This window comes from Dicentrarchus labrax, unplaced genomic scaffold (assembly GCF_905237075.1).
Source record: "Dicentrarchus labrax unplaced genomic scaffold, dlabrax2021, whole genome shotgun sequence".
NCBI classification, from domain to species: domain Eukaryota; kingdom Metazoa; phylum Chordata; class Actinopteri; family Moronidae; genus Dicentrarchus; species Dicentrarchus labrax.
The window spans coordinates 9,245,852-9,267,564 of record NW_026136707.1 but is presented as its reverse complement, the minus strand read 5'-3'; the positions used below and the strand labels follow the sequence as shown (position 1 = coordinate 9,267,564).

The 21,713-nt window shown below is 41.8% G+C and overlaps 1 protein-coding gene and 2 long non-coding RNA genes across 5 annotated transcripts in view; 1 reads left to right on the top strand and 2 right to left on the bottom strand.

Annotated features, from left to right (window-relative positions):
• Positions 1 to 5,609: 5,609 nt before the first annotated feature.
• Positions 5,610 to 10,524, bottom strand: LOC127366866 (uncharacterized). The gene is made up of 2 exons (XR_007885399.1): positions 8,056 to 10,524; positions 5,610 to 6,168 (listed from the first exon to the last, which is right to left on the bottom strand). It is a non-coding gene; the product is annotated as an uncharacterized LOC127366866 (long non-coding RNA).
• Positions 10,525 to 10,764: 240 nt separating this feature from the next.
• Positions 10,765 to 21,713, top strand: part of atp1a3b (ATPase Na+/K+ transporting subunit alpha 3b) — a 20,191-nt gene continuing 9,242 nt past the window's right edge. The window contains exons 1-3 of one of the 3 annotated variants that reach the window (XM_051406005.1): positions 10,765 to 10,964; positions 11,104 to 11,196; positions 21,303 to 21,419. In XM_051406005.1, coding sequence (XP_051261965.1) covers positions 11,191 to 11,196; positions 21,303 to 21,419 — 123 coding nt within the window. In that variant the 5' untranslated portion in view covers positions 10,765 to 10,964; positions 11,104 to 11,190. Of the gene's footprint in view, positions 11,197 to 21,302; positions 21,420 to 21,713 lie in introns of all 3 variants that reach the window. The other 2 variants (XM_051406006.1, XM_051406007.1) reach the window with 2 other exon arrangements.
• On the bottom strand, positions 17,602 to 18,535 carry LOC127366863 (uncharacterized). Its single transcript, XR_007885396.1, has 3 exons — positions 18,412 to 18,535; positions 18,100 to 18,121; positions 17,602 to 17,902 (listed from the first exon to the last, which is right to left on the bottom strand). It is a non-coding gene; the product is annotated as an uncharacterized LOC127366863 (long non-coding RNA).

Genomic DNA, 21,713 nt, shown 5'->3' with positions numbered 1-21,713 from the left:
AGCCAGGGGACGAAAGACACAGAAACACACACACACACACACACACACACACACACACACACACACATACACAGACACACACACACAAAGCTACTTATGTACACGCAGCTGACACACACTCAGAAGACAAATGAACTACCAAAATTAGCAAGCAGAATAGAAGCATATTTCTTTTTCTGCAATCTTTACCTGTGTGTGTGTGTGTGTCACACTTGAGTAGTCCAGCAGAGGGGGAGTGTGGGACAGGGTAGGGTCCAATGTCTGAGGTGACTGGGTGCAGCGATAATGAAAACACTGCTTAGGTTGCCTTGCTAGTATAGCATCGGGCTAGCACTCCATCACACTGACTCATTGGGCACAGAAGCAGCAGACCCCCAGTCACACACACACACACACACACAAAAAAGACACACACAGACGTAGTCCCACAGCTAGACAACACATACTGACGCACACAGCGCATGCATAAATATGCTGACGCACACATGCTACATATTAAGACATGCTGGGTTTCTTTGGAATTTTATCTCTCACTTACACACATACACACACACACACATGCAAATACACAGACATACCCTCACTCTATCATCTGGAACAGAATGGGGCCACACGCACAGCAACACATCTGGTGGGGCCACAGCACTGCTGTGCCTCCTGCTGACACCACATATGGAGGAGGCCTGGAAACCCATGGTACTCTGCAAGTGAGCGCATCGTTAGTCTATTGTCGAGATTAACTAGGTTATAATCAACTGCTGTTGAATACTGAATGTGCTAGAAGCATAAGCTCCCTAGTATCTGACTTTAAAAATATAAATTTAGACATAACAATCTGTCTAAATTAAATTTCTGAAGGAATATTAAGGCATTTTGGAAATACACTCTTCTTTAATGCCAAAATGTACGTGAAAAGATCAATATTACTCTTGCCTGTACAATAAATATGAAGCTACAACTAGGAGATGTCAGCTTAGGTTAAAGACTGTAAAACACCTAGCCTGGCTCTCTCCAAAGCTAAAAGAAATTGGGTGGATTCTGCTCCCAGCCAAGAAAAAAGAATCTTAATCGGGTTCATTTCCAATTAGCTGTTCATATACAAAGAATTTTCCACGGTATTTTAGAGTAAAAGTCAAGACTTCTAAATATAACAGACATTTACAATAAAAAATATGAAAGTTCTATTTAAAAAAAAGTAAAATATATGTTTTTAAACTGAAACGAGATGTACAGTGTTTAAAGAGGAATCTATAGGATATTAATATGTCCAATATGCACAGATAATAATAAAAACAATAGCCTTTAATGTAACACATTTGTTTACATAAAAATAACATGTCCTTTTTGTGATTAAGAGTCTTTTATTGTACAATTTTATCTTCTAACTTGTTCTTTTTACTGTTTGTTTTTGTATGGATTTAATAAATAAGATTAGAGGCGCTAGTTGGTGGATTTTTTGCCTTTGGTCTGAGCCAGGCTAGCTGTTTTCCCCTGTTTCCAGTCTTTATGCTACGCTAAGCTGACCATCTCCTAGCTGTAACTTCATACTCTATCTCTGAGAAAGAAAGTCAACCTCCCATTTGAAAGAAATCTGAGACTCTATCCTGTATTGTGAGCCCTATACTTCCTCCTCTCTTTCATTCTTTTCAGAGAAATTCTTACGCAAGAGTAGGAGTGTAGCATGCTGCAAGTTTAATCTGCACGCGATGACGTCTGCATGTCTGTCACAGAGGTTGGTAAAAGAGACAGAGAGGTGGAGTAAGGCAAAACTACGCAGCTGAACTTTTAATCCTCTTAGTGTCCTTAATTATCTATCTCTCACTCATCTGTATGATATCTGTCTGCATTTAACTATCTATCTATTAATTGTAACCATCTGTCTGTTTCATTTGGTAGTAAATGTACCTTTGTGGTACAGATACGACAGAGATAATACATTTTACATCTTTATTGCTATACATTTTCCCAGCTTCATCCATCCTCTTAGCACTCGATAGCAACCTCTGCTTTATCTGCCCCTTCTGCGTGCTCTTCTCTCTCTATCCTCTCCATCGCTCTGCCCCCCTGCAAGGTCGTTCCCAAGGACGGCCTGCTCCCAGCATCCCCTGCCTGATTGGCTGATAGGTATTAAAGGGCCAGTACCCCTACCGAGCACATGGCTCGACTCCATCTTTGCTACGACACTGTCATCATTCCCATCGCTCCTGAGACCGCTCACTGTACTTGCTACACACACACACACACACACATAGCAGCAGCTCACATGCACATGCAGCAGTGAAACTGAAGACACACTCAGCTAACACAAGATGCTGACAAAATATCTGACATACTCACATTCATATACTGTATCCTGTCTCTTAAACCAGGTTGAGGCTGCTTGCTGTACTCTACATGACAGGTCACTTATCAGAATGACAAAGGATGCTTGCCTGCAAATACGCACACAGGCTGTGAAAAAAACACTCTGTGTTCGTCTGAACCAAGCAAACCTTTTCCTTTACGATAAGTAAGTGTGACACACTACAAGCTCAGCAGACCTAAAAAACACAAAGAAAACAGCTTCAAAGCAGCTGAAGCAGATAAACAGTCAGCAAAATGGCCACCACAGTGAACACATTAAGCAAAATGTACGGTCTGGAATGGGAAGAGGATTTAACAGTGGTTGATGAGTATGATTCTGAAAAAAAAAAAAGAAATCCTAGAAACTGAGTGCTCCACTTAATAGGTTTTACAATCCATCAGTCCCCATCTTGGGTGAAAAGCTCATCTGCTAATCTGCTGAATAGTACTCAAAAGCCATTTTCTCACATCCTAGTGATCTCATTTACAAAGAAATGTGTACATTTGAACATTAGATACAAATGACTGTGCTTTATTAAGTACTTCTAATTTTATTTCATCATGAACAATATTTTCATTTGAGAACAACTTACCCGACCTTGGACTATTTGTTTGTATTTAATAAGTATTTAATTCATGTTATTGTGTCACTTTAGAATTTCTGAGAGTTAGTTGAGAAGGATGATATCATTGTCATATCTGTACTGAAAATATATAGCTACAGCCAGCAGCCAGTTAGCTTAGCTTAGCATTAAGACTGCAAACAAGTCTTTCTACCACCACCTCTAAAGCTCATTGATTAACACTTGTTGTAACTGTGCAGGTTGCTAGCCAGAAAGTTAATGCATGTGGCCGAGAAATACTCCAGCACATGACCTCCATGAGACCGCGTGTTGTCATTTTTACACTTTGCTCTTTGTATATATATACATATATATATATATATATATAGATATATATAATAAATTAGATTTACAGCATTAATTATGAGCTTTAATGGTGCTGATAGGCTGATTGTTGTTACCAGAACCTCTGTTTCATGTCTTCATGCTATGCTACACCTTTTTTATGCCTACACAGGTGTTTTCACTTATGTTGCTTAATTACACCTCTTATCAGGACTGTGTGGGCATGTACAAACTGTGCTTGACTGGCATCTTCCTCACTCTCCTGTTATGTTGCGCTCTTTAGGGTATCTCAAAGCACCTGAGCAGCCATTTTAACAGAAAACACCTCTGTGGCTGTGCAGACCGTTAATAAAATAATCATTTTATTGTGAGAAATTAGGGTTTGAAAAGGAAGAGAATTAACATATTTTTTTTTTAAAACAGAGCGAAACTCACACTTACATCTCAGTTTCTTTGAAAATAATGAACAACTAATATAACTAAATAACGTTGAGGATTTTCTCAAATGCTCAATCCTTGGTTGAAAGGCTCCAATGAAAACAGAGGCCTCGTAGCTTCTTTATTTCTGAAATCACTTGTCAAAATGACGCATAACTATTCTAAGAATAACCTACATCATCAAAGAAATGTTCTGCTTACAAGGTACAAATGGCTTTTTACAATCTTTATTTGGTCAGATTGAGATCTCTCTCCCAAAAAAGACCTGAAAACACGAAACATTCACTGCAGCCACACAACCAGCATACAGAAACAACACAAATAAGGCCAGTAAACAAGTGACAAAGAACTGGTAAAACAATTACAAGAGTCATAACAAAAACATCAGAAAATAAAGCTTTAAAATTACCAAAGGGAATTAACAAATCTATCTTGAGGACAGTTCGCAGTTCATTATGATAAACTATAACGCATTATTTAGCAGAGTTAAGAAAAGATTGGCCTTTAATTCTATACAGAAAGCCTAATTTGACCTTTTGAGTATCTAATATAAATCTTGAATGACAAGCGAAATGAGAGTGATAGATAGTGATAGTGGCAGACTGATAGTGGCACCATATAAAGTTTTAATAGCAGAATATCAGCATGTTAGAGTTTATGAAGTCTTAATGGAAGTCTAAGTGTGCTTTGAGTGCATTCTGAGAATAAATACCTACTAAAAAGCAGTTTCATAAAATGGAAAACAAGTGGATGGATGTTTGCCTTCTAATGGCCTTGCAGACTGAGAGACTTCATTAAATGCTTTTTAGTTTCACTCATAAATCTTTCAATCATGACTCCTTTTATAAAAAAGATGCTATATTTAAATGAGATATTGGCATCTGCTGATCTCTGGGAAATGTATCAGCAAAACCACCTGAAAGCAATGAATATTTCACCAATCAAATCCACTTAAATCAGAAAACACTTTTGAGAGAGTGCAGATCAACTCAACATTAGAAGCATGGTGTTCCCAATTCTTTGTTTGCTGTTTGCAGACATTACTCAGACAGGCATGTAAGTGGTATTATGTAGCTAAGATGTAGGTGGAGTAGTAAAAAAAAAGAGAAAACTTGGTGTGAACGTTTTGCTGCAGTGGCGGTGATGCTGAAAGGACAGCTACCAGAGGAGGAGGTGGGGTCAGGGAGGACAGACGGAGGAGGGGAAACGCTTTAGAGGCTTCAGGTGTACAGATGGAATGAGAGTGAAGTTGCCTGAAAAAGATTGACTATATACCTTTTCCACAGCATCTATTTTGGGTAAACACAGGTGTTACCAATGATACTAATAAGGGTTATCTGTTCCGTTTAGTTCAAACAGAGTCCGCTTGCTGCTATTGTGCATGTTGGCTCACTGGAAAGTCTCTGCTACTCTAAATTGAACTGAGCCATAATTAGTGTCATTGGTAACACCTGTGTTTACACTGCCGTTTCATTTCAAAATGGCTGCTGTGAAAAAATCTATAGAGGCAGGTTGAAGTCATATGTGCATTTGAATTGATTATCACATAAACTGATGAGTTACTCCATATATGTGTGCACTTTTTGCGGTCGATCAGCTTCTCCAACAAAAATTACCCCCCCTCGCCCTCCTTTTCCTCAATTTTAATCTTTTGCTCTCAAAATTCAAATGGGCCTTTTTCATGGCAAACATTTTGTCATGTCTTAGCAGGAAAAGCACAGGTGTAATTAATAACATGATTATAGACTGCAGTAGGTGTTCCAGGTCTGTGTTGTGGATTCTGGCTTGCTAAAATGGATAAGTCACATGTTAAATGTTTAAGGCGAAAAAGATTTAATCAAAATTTGCCAGTTGCCAGGATGTTAAAATACTCAGGTCATGAAGTCTCTTAATGTACCCCACAAAGACACCACAAAGGAATTCTTTAAAATCTGTTTATTTAAAATTTTCCAATTTTATTTATCCATATAACTGTGTGTGTCTGTGTGTATGCGTGTGTGTGTGTGTGTCTGTGTGTGTGTGTGTGTGTGTACAAACGGCCTTCGATTGACATCTCCCTGTTTGTTGCACCCAAATGATAAATTAAGCTAATGCATCAAAAACGGTAGTTACTCAAATGGCCACTTGAGGCTACAGAACAGGAATCAATCTCCATAAGGTCCCATATTAAAATGCCCAACTTTACAGCTTTTCAGCCTGATATAAGAAACGGTTTCAGTCTCTGTAGCTAATCTCCATTCATGACAACTGTAGTGGCGTTGGAATTATATTAATTATAAGTTATGCATAATTAAGAGCATGGCTGCTTTGAGTGAAGGGTTGGTGTCGTTACAGGTGGATGTTATCAGTAGTATCAGTTCATTTAGCCTACCTCAGCTCCATCCACGCTCCATGTCTTTGCCCATTTCCATTTTGGGCTGCCAAGATGGCGATGGCCACAGTCACCACACGATGAGCTTCACAATGGCTCTTTAGAAACCTATGGGTGATGTCATTGAAAAATACGTCCATTTCTAATTGTAAAGTCTGTGGTTGCACCTCTTAGACTGGGACACTTTTATTTTTCTTATTAATACAAGAGTTTGGTGACTAATGACTAATTCCTAGCGCAGCTCCATCCACCTTCAACCTGAGCACAGGCCTTATCAGCTATAAGTCGGGTGCGCATAGCATTTAGTTGTGTTTACTTGTTTTTGTTGGCCGAAAACAACTCCAATTTGAACATACAAGTCTAAAATACTGGATTCATAAAGGCATATAAAATAATCACCATGTGTACATTATGTGGAATCCCCTAGATTTATAAAATCCCGCCACAACCCTGTTTTGTTTTTGTTTTTTTTTGCTTTGTTGGCATGACCTTAATTAAGAACAGTATTGGCAAAGGAAGTTGCACAAGGTTCAGCTTTTCTTTTTTTGGGAGAGGAGGAAAAAATTTTTGCATTCCTTATCAAATACCTGATTACAGACTCTGCCCTACCCTATCTCTCCTTTCTTGCCCTTCATCACACATGTGCTGTTCCATGATAACCAAACCTTCATTGACAGTCCTGTGTCACTCTTTCCACACTAAATCCCAGAGGAATTTTCCACCACCCAGCTGGCTCTCTCCTCCTTCATCTCTGTCATATTTCTTTTCCTCTTCATCCTTTTTTTCCCTTCCCCCTTTCTCACGCCTCATTTCTGTCATCCTCCATAAGCCCATCTGCCTTTCCATCATCTCTCCCCTGCAATCTCAGCCTTCTATGCTTTTTGTTCCTGTCTCTCCTTCTTCTCTCCCCTTGCTCCCTCTTCTCTCTGTCTCTGCCACTTTCCCTTCCTTCTCCCTGTTCTGGACACTGTGAGTGGAACACAGATTATGTCAGACATTTATAAAACCGGATTAGCTAGGATCACCTTCACACACGCACACACATTCACATGCATGCACACACACAAATATAAATGACTCTGTACAGCCCCATTCAAACCCTAATTTTGTCTGTTCATGTATAATATGGCCAAAAGTATCTGGACACCACTGTTTACATACTGTACTGTGCCCTGGGTTCTTTTGGCCTAGGGCTGTCTTTAATGGCTTTTGGCTACGTCTCTAAATTGCATTAAAGGGAGGGCCTAATGCTATAGCATAAAATTATCCTAATATTGTGTAGAACGGTCCAGGTTATGTCCTGTCCTTTATCAACATGGCAATGCCAAAGCAAAGTCCATAAAGAAATTTATTTGGTGTGAATTTATTGTGAAAAAACTTGACTTTCCTGCACAGAGCTGTGACTTCAAGCCAATCACACACCTTTGGGATGAACTGGAATGCCGAATGAAAGCCAGACCTTACCACCCAACGTCATTGACCTCACGTAGTGCTTTTGTGGCTGGATGGGATGAAATCCCGGCAGCCAGGTTTCACAATCTTTCCAGTAGAGTGGAAAAAGTAGAAGTGGAATGACATATCATATATATGTTGTTATAAGCATTCATGGTTTTGGAATAAGTTCTTCAACAATCACATAAGATATGAATGTATGGTTGTATTTTGGCCATGTTGTGTATGTATTTATAGATACACTAACACATGCTGCACTCTATTTTAATAGTGCTCACACATATTTTCCTAAACCATTCACACATGGCCCATGACACCAACACCTCATGATACACGATATTCATCTGCAGCTCTGACTCATTCAAAACATACTTTCCAAAATCACTAACAACCATCACATTTGCTCATGGCCCTCTGTCTCTCTGGAGTCCTGTATGGATGGCTACTCTTTAAGACACACAAATCAGCTTCATATTACACAGCACTGTCTACATGAGCAGCATCCACTGAGCCATAATTAGTTAGAATAACAATAAGTACTACCTTTCTCTCTGTGTCATCTCTCGCTTCCTCTCTTTCTTTCTTCCTGCTATTCTTTCCTCACTGTGTCCCCCTCACCCATCCCTCCATTTCTGACTCAGCAGAACAAGTCGGAGACAAGGTCATCTGACTGCTGTTGCTGTGGAGACCGAGAATTGGGGGGATTTCTCCCTCCCCTCCGTTCTTGTACTGCAAGGCGGGGTGGTGTGGGGAGGTGTTTGGCAGGAAGGAGTGATAAACATGAAGGTATGACAGAGGTTAAGAAAGGATACTACTGGCAGCCATTTTGGTTGAAACGAGATTGAAAATAACTTTATTAGCAGCACCACAGTGACAAAGTCACCCTCATGAACAGCAGCGTGGGCTTCAGGATCAAATTCTATACTTACTGTTCATTTCCTATATGATATACATTGCCCAACACTTATATGTATATGTATATATATACTGTCTGTATATATATAGTCTATATGCATTACAAAAATGAGTTAACAGAGACAGGAAAATAATAAAATACATTTAATGTGATTTGTGTTTGTGCTATAGTTTTAAACTTATTATTAAATTAAACATATACCTCATAATTTTTTTTAAAAAAAGCTTCCCCAAACAGCTTTTACTGAGTCATTGTGCATATCGCCTTTATAGCTTTATTTAACCCTAACACCCATCCTCACATTTTTAGAGTCTGGTCCACGTAAATGAAAACAAATGGATTATTTTATATTGTTAGATACTTCCAATGAATTTGGAAATAAAGTCTCCAATAATTCCTTAAATTGTTGTACTGCCAAAGTGCTTTGAATTTAGGAAGGCAATCAGATTCTTAATGTTTCAGCTTTATACTATACTTTTATAATTGACTGTCCATATATAATATAAAAACATATGATTACTTTTCATAATATTAGCTGTGAAATTTCTACATGGTGATACCCGGCTAAACAGAAGGTGGTAAAAGGTTAACAACCAACATTAATCTGAATTTACATGCATTAGTCGGCTATTCACAGGCCTATAAGCTGTGCCAATTGGTCTTTACAAACCAGACCTCGGTCAGACAGTAATGCAAGTAAAACTGGTAACATTTGCTCTCACATCCTGCCAGTGCAGTAATGGTGGGATTTTTCACACTGGGAACAGAATGTGTACTTGAAACTTTACCCCACCCATCTGGTAGCTCAAGAAGGTTACAAACACCAAATAACCACAAACATGATTAGTCACTGCTGAATTAAATTTAAGCTATGTTAGTTATCTGCAGTATTATCAGATAGCTTAAATATGTAAAAAAAAAAAAACAGTGGCATGTTTGAAGACTGTTGGAACTGACTGCCTGCTAACCCTAACTAACCCTGTTCTGATGCTCTGGGGTTTCATCACGCTGTGTGGTCATCGTCTGGGCCTGCAGCAGGGAAGGCAGTGAGGCATTGCAACAATCTGCTGCAGGGACAGCAAGCATGACTCTCAGCTTTCCCTTGCAAATCAGGCATGGCTTTATATGCATGCATGTCTGCGTTCGTGACTCTGCACTGCTGCATCGTCCCTTCAGTGAAAAAGCACAGAGGTAAAAAAAAAAAAAAAAAACGTGACCAAAAGGCCTGCAATGGCTACTCGCTGCTGCATATGGGCCAGCTTTCGCTCTGTCTCACGTCCTCTGTTTCTTTTTCATGCTTTCTGTCTTTTGAATCTCTTTGGCACTGTTACAGAAAAATACACAATCTGTCGATCTATTAATTTTCTTTCCTGTCCTCATATTTTGTTCTCTCTTGACACTGTCCTTGGCCTTAGTATACCTCCCTCTCTGTCTCTTGTCTGTCATTTCCATCATTCTGTCCGATGTTTAAAGAATGCAGTTTGATTTGTTAGACTGGTTCATTCCTGTCTCACTGTGTGGATACTTGTTGCAGCTGTTTTAGCAGCTTATAGTACTAAAAAAGGAGCCAGGTTGGATTCTTTACTTTACTTCCACTCAGGTAGAGTGGAAGTAAAGTAAAGTAAAAATTCCACTCAATAGAAGCTTTTTCCACTGAGTGCAAGTCTCTCCACATCAGCTAAAACTGCTGACTCTGCACTGTCAGAACTGCTCACCTGCTGAAGCACTGGCAGTCAGGTTGCAGGTTGCAGGTTGCTGTCTGCAGCCGACCGTTCCCCTGATGTGCAGTTATTGACTGATTTCTGCATTTCTCCCTCACACACCCACACTATGACTGTATGGCTGTCTCCTGGGTCTGCTGCACCCAGGCCCACTACTGAAGTGACATATGGAGCTGCACGACATGCTCATGACACGACCGATGAGACATCCAAGGGTGCTTATCACATGCAATAATGCACACAAACCCACTCTTTTATGTTACATAGATACATTACACGATGAACAAACACAACCACGACAACTAAGAATCTAACCTTGTGCGTCCATTTATACAAAAAATGTCAGCCTAGAGACTTGCGATGCTGCTGGCTGCAAGCCTCGGAATTCTGCAGTAAAGCAGGAGGGGCAGAATTGGCCTTCTATTGGCCCGCTCGGAGACAGAGACGAAACCAATTGGTCAGCGATCCCATCAGCGATGAGAAACTCGGAATTATGATTGGCCGGCTGCAGTGAGCGGTGGGCGGGTGCTATTGCCCCCACCGTTCACTCATTTGCTTGAGGCGGCGCTTGTTCCACTGGCGGAGTAGTGCGACTAGAGGAGGGTAGTACTGCGGCAGCCGGCAGAGCCGCGGAGGGAGATCAAGTGCTGAAAAGGTAGCAGTGCGGCTCGTTAGTATCGCCGGTCTTTCACCGCAAGTATCAGAGAGCAGAGGAAGGAAGCGCATCCCCGCGTGATGCTCCGCTTGAGACCGCAACATTTCATTTGAAAGACGTCTCACGGGGGGAAAGATTGTAGCCTTAAATCTTTTTGAAGGTTTGAGAGTTTATTTAAACCCAAGAAAAACGCTTTTGTCAGACCAAATGATAAAATCCCTGACGTCTTTTTCCTGCTCATTTTTCATTTAAGCCAACCCTGAACAAAAACTGAGCATATTCTCTTTTATTTTTTCAAGGCAAGGTATTTTGATATAATTCAACGCGAGGGGCTGACACCTCTCAAGCCGTGCATCACCTGAGAGGAGAAGAGTGACTGCGCCAACATGGGGGTAAGACTGACGATTCCAACTTCTTAACTGCGTTGTAGCCCACCTGAAGTGGCCTGAGAGGTGAGCGGTAGCCTGATGTCATCCTCCTGACGAGGAAGGGCTTCAAATTGAGCCGTAATGGCATTTTTTTTCCCTATATGAAGTTCCGCGTTTGTCTGAGTGACATTGACTCTAATGCGGAACCGTGTTTTTACCCTGGTATATCAGACTGCGACAAATTGATGGAGCCAGCATCTCCTCTGTGGTGCAGCTATTAGAAAGCATCGCGATTCAAACGCTCACTGTGATTTGACTTTGACTTTAGCCTGCTTTTGACTTGAGCAGAATATTATTGGCTCGTTCCCCTTTTGTCCGTTTAAATAGGTCCCCGATATTGAGTATGAATGAGAACGGAGCAGATTTGTGTGGTTTAGCGGTTTCCAGTGTGTCATATATGTATTTCAGGTCTCTGATAGGCCTTACTTTGACTATAACCTTGCCAGCCATGGTAGGCCTAATCGGTTTATTCTTATGAGAGCTCTGGTGTGGGAGGGGGAGAGGGGGATGGGGGGTGTTCACAATTAAAAGCCCATCCTGTTCACCCATCATTAACCTGTGGTTTAAAATTGGGTTTTTTTTACATTTCAAGACACCTAAATACATAGTTATGCTGTATGACTTTCTCAGCGATGGATGAACACCGTGTACTGTGACCTCCTGCATGCACTCGTTGCCCCCCCCCCTCTCTCTCTCTCTCTCTCTCTCTCAGCCCCCCTCCCTCTCTCATTGTCCTCTCCTGCTTTTAAACCCCGCTGGCAGTGCCCTCTCTCCGGTCTTGTCACACAGCATCTGGCGGCGGTGAACCGGGGAGGATGCTGAGCCCTCCGCGTCCTTACAGTGGACGCCATAGCAGCGGAGGAGTCTCATCCTCGGCACCCTCGATGACCCATGCGTCATAATGCGGTTACCGGGAATAAGCGCCTCACCAGCTTATTTCCCCTTTAATTTGTGACATAACAGGGGCTCGATAATCGCCAACAGTGGACACATTTACACACACTACAGATTAAAGAAACGATGCGTCCATTACATCGACAGTTTGTCAGTGTGGATTCAGAGAGCATCTCATCTGTTATCTAAATAATATTAATTAGTTATGCAAATGAATCAATGAGGCTGGTGGAAAAACACAGCGCTGCCGGAAAATGCCAAGGTGCAGATGCGACTGCTGGTGTGAGCTATTGCGCAATTTCTGCTCCATCACCATCCTGCGGAAGGAGTTGTAATTTTTAATCTCCGACCGCGGCCTAGCTGCTGAATACTGCGGTGGCGCAGACAAGGGACCATGAGAGATATCAGCCGCTGTAGAGGCAATGCAAACCGGTGACAGAGAGACATTGAAGATGTAGGACTCGATGGGAGAGAGAGTCGTCGGTCCGTTCATTTAGATGTGAAAGCAGGCAGCATTAGCGGGCACTGCGTCAAAAGGGATGGGAGTGCAAAAAAAGTGCTTACGCACATGCTGCTGCTGTGTGGAAGTTTGTTAAAGCGGTGAGATAATGAGTGCGAGTGGTGTGTTATTTCGGGAGATGTCACAGCTCTGCAGAGGCTGGCGTTATAAAACAGAATGTGCGCATCCGCGGCGAGCTGTGAAGGGTGTTTCCTAGCGTTTTATCCGGTGCGCACTGAGGTCACCCTGAAAGGGAAAAGGGATGGGTAGATGGATGGAGGGATGGAGTGATGGATGGATCAGTGTACCGAGTATCTTGATATCACACGTAGCTGTCGTCTACATTTCCATCTCTCTTTCGCTCTCTTTCTGTCTTTCTTCTGCGAATTTCGCTCTGGCGCACTGTGCGATGGCACTGCCAGCTGTCCTTTCCCAAGGCCGCAGGGGGCATTGCTTGCGACGTGCTTCCTGCGTCAAACCGGGGGCGGGGCCTCCGGTGTGGAAATTCCCTGTAAAGAGCTGTGATAGGCTGTCACGAGGAGCCACGCAGAAAAGGACTGGGTTAGGAGGCAGCAGTGATGCTATTGAGAAAAGATTGGGGCATGTGTCAGGAATACTAGAGAGACAACCGGGCACATTTTGTCTAGCACAGAGATAGAGATAGGATAGATTTGGCTCAGCATCTGTAGAAATCTTAGAGGGCTTTTCACTCACACACCCTCTCATCTTGCTCATTGTTCTGCTCTCTGCTTTGATGCAGCTTCACATTACATTGGCTGATGCTGAGGAGACTATAGGAGGAACGTAACGTGAGACGGGCTGTACACATGCATCGACTGCTGGTTTTCACCTTCAGACACGTGACACTGATGGGGGGAGGGTGGCACTGCTGAGAGAGCAGGAGGGACAGAGAGAGGGAGAGGAAGGGCAGATAAAGTAGTGACTGGTCTGCAGGTGTAGAGAGAGAAAGAGAGATGGATTTAAAGTGACGGATGAGGCGTATGGAGGGGGAAGGGCAGCCTGGCTCTATATCCTGTTACAGGATAATGACCCGAGGCTCACATTACCATGGCTCCTGTTTCCTCTTGCTGCGCCTTGTGGGATTGGTTATCAGGGGGACAGGAGACAGATGGGATAGGGGGAAGAGGGATGTGGTTGGGTGGATGATCTTCATAGGACATTGAATGAAGGGTGAGTGTGGTGGTGGAGAGGTTGGATAGGTGTGGTGTATGTGGGCTGGTGCCCCAGGAGAGATGGGGGGATTAAAGAGCGTGAAGGTGTGCTTGTAGCACTAAGGCTTTGTCAGAAGGTCATACCGGCTGGTGACGAGGGGTGTGGTTGAGCTGCTTTGAATGCAGTATGGCTGAGGAGAAGCTCCTGTTAGTGACGACTTCTAGCTTTCTAGAACAGCGTGTGCTTTTATATTGGCACGAGTGAGGCCTGTGCAGTGATAGAAAAGAAGTTAGTGGAAGGTAGTTCAGGAGTTGGATGTGTGTGGCCTCTGCAGAGGCCCAGCCCTCAGTTTGGTGCAGAGTGCTGCACATCCCTCCCCACTGCATCTGCTGCCTGATGCTGATAGGCTGCACTGAACCACAGCTGATCTGTCCCATTTGTTACAGGGACCAATAGAAACGTATGTCCATACAGGATCTGATCAACCACATGGTTTCTCTGACCGTACAGCCAGCATTTGACCCTGTGGCCTAGGGCACAATTAAAGTCAATATAGTGACCCTTTGAAATGATCCTCCATTGTCCCTTTCAAGCCTCTTGGGGTTGTCTGATCAATAGATATCCACTGTAATGAGGGCAATGTCCTTAGTGAGAGTACTGCTGAAGTCCAAATTTCTCTCGTGCCTCAGCAAAAAAAAACCTGGAGTTAGCCTCCTGGCTAATGTGAAACTAAAAGAAACAAAGCCAGAGCCATGAGCTCAGTAGCAGCTTGTGTAATGTTAATCAAATGTAAAGGTCAGTGCTTTCTCCTTCATACATTACTTTAAAACAAGATTACAGTAGACATAGTGACAGTTTTCCAACACTAATGTGTTAATGGGCTCCCATAATAAGAGCGATTCAGAGGGGTTAGGTTGCCTGACTACAACGACATGACTAATTCAGGGCGTTGTCCTGGAGATATGTGTATGTGTGTGAAGTGTGTGTGTCCCTGGGTGAATACACCAAAGCCCAAATTGTAACACTGGGCAGCCACAATGGACAAAGCCTTGTTAAAATAAAAATAAAAAACAGATAATTTTTCAACCAGCACTTAGCCGCATTTGGTTTGTATTTTGTTACCATGTGATGCTGCTATTCAGTAAAACAGTTACAGCATTTCCCATTTATTCAGACATACTGAACATAACAGATCCCAGTTTGGAATCACAAAGCAGCACAAGTGCTTGAAAATCTGATATATAAATGGATATTTAGTTTAGTTGCTTTAATAGTCAGCAGCTGTTGTGTATGGATGTGCGTGCATGCACATCTGCACATGTCTGTGTGACCAGCTGTCTGCTCAGAAGTCCTAAGGTGCCCTCACTCACACCATGGCCAGATGCCATGTTCGCTACAAGCGCCAACGAACCAAGATTTACAATGCTAATCTAGTCCAGGCCACACACGCACACACATACACACACACACACCCACACTCCAAGACACTGCAGGGCAAGTATTTCCCTCAGAACTCACGAGGGAGGACAGTTCATTGTTTAGAACTAAAGCTTCACAGTTACAGTATTGTCTCTGTGGGATGAACAGATGAAGATGCTGGGTGGACAGATGGACAGGACGTAACAGAGTGGAAGGGGGCAGGAGGGGTTACAACTTAAATTGGGATTTCCATTCTGTCTTGTGTTTAGATGTGTTTCTTGCTTTTGTTTAGTTTTTTAAAGAAAGCACGACACAGATTATTTGAGTTAATCTCTCTCTGTCTCTTTGTGTTTTTGTGGTTTAGTGATTAAGAGTAGAAATAATAGTAGATTAGTGCTCTTAAGCAGCCACAATCTTTTGTTATACATTGATCTATTTGGGGACACTGTTCCATTGGCTCAATCCATTATCTGTACTTATACGTACAGTGTTTCCATTTTCACTACGTGACAATAGGAGGAGAATATTGTAGTCACTGACTGCTTCATCCAGAAAAGTTTTATTCCATCTTTTCCCTTTCTTATTGATGTTTGAGATCTGGAGTCTCCTCCTTTTGATGTCTGAACACTTTGTTAAATAGAAAGATGATAAGATAAGAAGCCTTCGTATCACTCTCAAGGCTGATACAGATAAGTGAAGCAAATATTTTGTCAGTCTCTTTTACAAGCTATTCAAATCCTAATCATTGGTTAAAAGAAACCATCTAATCCATTCACTGACTCAGTACTGTTAGAAGTTATTCACCAAATTATTTGGCACCAGGACGTAAAGATAAATGTGGAGATTGCATACCTGTATAGGAATTTCCTGAGAGAGAAAGGCAGAAAAAGAAGAGTAGAGAGAGAGGGAGACAAAGAGATGAAACAGAGTGGGCTAATCCAATGTAGTAATCAGACTAGCTAAGCCCAACAGCTATGCCCCTTGGTCTCCAGCCTGAGCCCCCACCCCCCCGACTGTGGCCCAGAGGCCTGTCATCCTGCTGCAAGAAACAGCAGATGGTCAAATGACCCTGCAAGGTCACACACATGTATGCAATGACACAAATACACCACACGCACAGTAGCATGTCTACAGATGCAGAAATTAAATTTGTACCATTTTCATACCTTTTTACACCTTTTACATTCTCATAAAGGCATCTTAAATGGTATTTTAAGGGGTTAATATATTTATTAATTCATAGAGAAGATCTAGTTTTAATAAATTTAGAGCAGAGCAAATTAAATTATCCCGTGTAAGACACAGAAAACAGTATTACATTCTGCCGTCATGGCTTGAAATACTCGCAGTAAGTCTATGACATAGCTCACGTGGTCAGTGATGTGACTAACATGTGGCTGCTCTGTACAAAGAGGAAGTGTTGACTCATGTAAATATAAATGTGGATCCCGTTGGTATTTTTTCCAACTACAAATCACTTCCCTATAAGAGTTCCACATGAAGTGAACCGAAATCTCCCATTATCACCATTCTTACTTTTTGAATTTGTGTATACATGCATGTAATGTCTTCCTGTTGCAGGAGTCCCTGCGTGTCATTAAAGGGGAAGAAAAAAATGCTACATCCTAGTGAAAGCCACCATCAGTGGGCATGCCTCAACCGGTTGTCTTTAACATGCTCGACATGATAGCTGTCTCAGGGGCCACTCCTAACTTGAACAGGTTACTTCGTAGGTACACAATGTGTGTAATATATATATAGTATTGTTATCATGATTTCACACTGCCAAATACCATGTCTGCCAATAAATTATTATTATAAATTATACTATGTACTTTTATGGTACGCAAGAAGTCCAAAGTGGCCTTTAGCCCAGTTCTTCTTCAAGTTAGAAACAACACTGTTCACTGCTACTCTACATTCCAGAAAGTTTTTAAGTTGTGTCTTATCATATTATTTCACAATCAGGTCTCTCTTTCTCTCTCATTCACTCCCTCACTCTCTCTGCCGCAATGCGTGCTCGTACGGACTGTAGCCAACACAATGACTCACCCCTGCTCATAGAGACACACACAAAGACACAAACGCGAACAAACACACACTAATTCCTTGAATCAATTGCCTGTCTGTGTTATACAGCAGTGAATACAGTGTCCAGTTACAGATGCATCAATTATTACGCGTCCCAGATCACATCAGGGGATTTTAGGAGTGCTAGGCCACTGCTGAGCTTCGTCACCATGCCAATGACCGTGCCGGTCACCATGGTTACTTGCCCTCCAAACAACTCAGTTGTCCACATAAGGACAAAATGCAAGGATTAGCTTTGTTAGCCCGAGCAGACCTGTAAAATAATTTATGATCAAATCAAACACACAACCAAATACAGTATGTGAAGGCTTTATTTGATTATTGATATTTAAGCAGATTCTTTTAAACAGATATGTAACTGGATGTGCATGAAGGCACAATGTAATCCATAGAGGAGCATCCAATGTTTCCATTTCCTGATGATGTCAGAGATGTTTCTGTCCATCAGTCTGCTCGTCTGTGTGCTTGTGGGAGAGCGGGTGTCTGTAATTCCAGCCATGAGTCTCTGTTTCCTTCCTTAGAACAGAGGGGGCTTATTACATTACCCAGAGCTGTGTGGAGACAGCTGGACACGCACACGCATCTTGATGTTTTCTGTGAAAGAACAGATAATGAGATCGTTTATGTGTACATAGACTCTGTCTTTGCTGAATAACTAAGCAATGGATAGACATAAAAACAGACCAGAAGATGAGAGCTAACTACAATAATAACAGATTTAAAGGCAGGCAAATGTATAGTTTTAAGTCTTTTATTTGTTTCATGTTTTTGCAGGAATGTTAGCAACATACTGTTGGTGCGATGAAGACTCGTCTTATCAGGCAGCAGGGTGTGTTTGGAGGGGAGAAAGGAGGGAATTAATGATTGAGTGGCAAGCACACCCACACATACACTCACACAAAGCCAAAACAGGAATGCACTTAACATACTCAACATACTGTAAACACAGAGCAAAGATAAACCAGCAACCACTCTTTTCTTTTTGGGTCATGCTGATAACTACTCATTCATATCCGCAAACATACACACACTTAAGGACACATTGGGAGAATATAATCTATTAGCATATTAGAACACATACTCAGAGTGATACACACACTCACCATAAGTGAGGTTGTGCAATCTATTGGAGTGGGGTCACTGCAGGTCAAACACTGACAAAGAGCCAGCAGACAAAGACTGCTGGTCAATATCTAATTAGAAGCATGAGAGAAGGGTGACAACAGCTCTTCTCTCTCTCTCTCTCACTCACTCACTCACTCTCTGTCCCTTTATCCACCTGCCTCTCTCACTCTTTATCTGTCCCCGCTTCTCACCTCCCACTGATGTCTCCCTTTCCATGTGCCCAATCCCGTCTGTCATCCACCCCCTTAACGTCCGTCTCTCTGTGTCTCTACTTTTCACCACATGCAGCTTTGTTTGGCACTCCTCTCCACCTCCCTACCAACCACTTCTATTGTCTGGACATATGTGTATGTGTTTGTGATAGGGAGAGAAGGACCTGTATGTGTCTTTATATACAGTACATTATCAATTTCAGTGTGCATATGTGTAGAAAAGCAGTGTTCTTCATTGTCTGTGGAAAAACTAGCTACAACCACAATATTATACCCATAAATACAATGAATAATGTGTACATATACATAAATATGTCAGCACCCCCTCTTTCTCAATCGCAGACAGACATACACAGAGACATTAAGACACACACAGATCCTGGGTCTGTCTCAGAGGGGGTGAGCAGCAGTACTTTTCCACTGCATCAGTCTCTGCTTTATTGAGCCTCTGCCTCACCAGACCTGCCTGGTCTTGCTGTGGCAAGAGATTTGCTCACCTGCTCTTTTGTTGCAGAACTCTGTATGTATGCTTGTTTGCGTGTGTGTATGCGCAGTTAGGGCAAACAGCTCCCTCCCACTGACATGCTACTCTCTGCCTGACATGCTTGAACGAATGGTTTCATTGTTTGCTTTGAATTCAGAAGCGGTTGTTGAGCAGACAGCGCGCCACAATTAATTAAGTGAATGAGAGTTGTAGTCCACATGTTGTTTCACGAATCCCTTTTTTTTATGATGACAAACTAGAATTACAGGTCTTTGTTACCACATACAAATTCAAAATGTAGCATGATTTCACAATGGTTTCACAACAGCAACAGCAAGTAGGAAATGCGGTGGCTGGTTGATCACATTTTGACGCACTGCAGATGTGTGTGTTTTGGTGTGGCGAGTTTGTTGAATCGAGATGTGTGGAGGACAAGGGATCTCTATTCATTCTAACTTCCTCACTGGTGCTTTTGTAAATGTGAAAGATAAGCCAGTGAATTTTAACTGGTTTATTTAAAAGTAAACATACTTTTAAGAGTTATGTCGGAGGACAGATCAGTTTGCTTCTTTGTAGTTCATATCTGTATTACCATATCAGATGCACATAAAGCAGCCAAGCAGCAGTTACCTGTACATTTTTACACTCCTGAGAATGTTACTACCTGGTTGTACCACTAGAGGGTGCTTACTGTATTCCAGTGAATTTCAGCAGACTGTTGCTCTTTGATTTCCTGTGGAGAAACACGCAGCCATAAATTCAACCTTTAATGTCATTTTCTGATCTTTTAACACACATATCACACACAATCTTTAATTAAGAGGATTGTTGTCATTAATTATCAGTTGATAGGTAATGATGTTTCTCTCTGATTAAGGGTAAATAATAGTAGCTTCCATAACAACTGGACTCTGCTACTCTGACACTCTGTCATGCTTGCAAACCCCAGCTTCAAGCCATCAGTGTATCTGACTATATTGATCTGCCACCAAGGACAGTTTCCTTGATGACTAGGTTTTGTCAGTGAAGGGCCCGTCCACTGGGACCCACTCACACCACTGGGAGGGATTCTTGCATCTCCATGTCACCTCTGACCTTTGGTGAGGGACATTTGTATTGATGTGGCCCAGCAGTCAGGCTGCTCTCCATCCGGACAACAAGCTAGAGTTACAGTTATAGACCAAGAAGGACTTGAATGTGCACTGCTGGAGGAAATTTGGGTTATTAATAGTCCACTCACGTCTAATTTGACAACAAAAGCCAATTTCTAAGGGGACAATTATAGTAAGGAGGGTACCTGGAATAACAGGCAGGGCAGTAAAGCAGGCAGAAGAGGACAAGGACATCTGAAGGGTGTGCGTGCACATTATTTATTTTTTTAGTATTAGTGGCATCAGAGTGTCTCTGATGTATCTGGTCTAAGAGTGTAGAACATACTCGAATCTAATCAGGAAGCCTTTGATGAGTATAAACTCTTTGCTCTCTTTCTCTCTCATGTCCTTAATGCTTGCTGCTAGATAAATGAAAAAGACCAGGAAGCAATTAGTTAAGACCTACTGGTTAAACCATTTGCACTTGATTATGTTGTGATGTGTCCATCAGGCTGTTGTGGACATCAGTGAGAATTATTTGATCAGTGGAGATCAAATAGATGTGGCAGGGCAGACAGCAGGTGCATGCTTTAATGTGTGGTGATAGTGCACTTTTAATGCGTGTGTTTTTGTTCAGAAAAACCAGAGATACCAGGGTAATTCACTAACCTTTCAAGTCTTTAATAATTCTTATGATAATCTTCCTCATATACTGGGAATCATTTATGTTATTACTTTCTGAGAAATACATTCTACATGCTCACAAGGCCACTTCATAGGGATACAACCTTATTTACTGTATGGTGAATAAGAGAAACCTCAAGAGCCATTCAACAAAGCCCACTGGCTTTATTTTTGTTTTTAGTCAGTGACTGGTGAATACTGTTACAATTCCAGGCAAGACAGCTCTCTGAACAATTTAAGCTTTAAATGCATTTTCAGAGACAAACTATAGTTTTTAGTTAATATAATGTACATGTACAAGCCCAAAGAACAGTTGAGATTATATGCAAAGGCACCCGGGCTACTATCTCCTTAATCTAGTCCGAAGGCATGTATAAAACATGTGTGTGTGTCTGTAGTATGGGCGGTCAGACAGTTACCGCGTTGCCACCACACAGGACAAAGATGACCGATCCCCCAAGAAGAAGAAGGGGGGAACCAAGGACATGGATGACCTGAAGAAGGAAGTGCCCATTGTAAGTAAAACTTCCTCTTATCTCCGTATACTTGTGGAATTGAATGTTGGCATAAAGTTTCATCCTGTCAGCTAAAAGCTGATTAATGTGACGCATAAAATTCTGTAATTATTTCAAAAGATTTTTTACAACATCCGAGGACTTTCGGTCATTTATTTTTGAAGTTTTGAAGAACATCTTCTTAGTGCTTATGGTAAAGTAAAGTGAATTGACACAAACTCTGTTCGAGAGAAGGTAAATCTTTCTCATACAGGCCATACAAATTTTATTTTTGCTGGTAAGAGGGGTGACTTG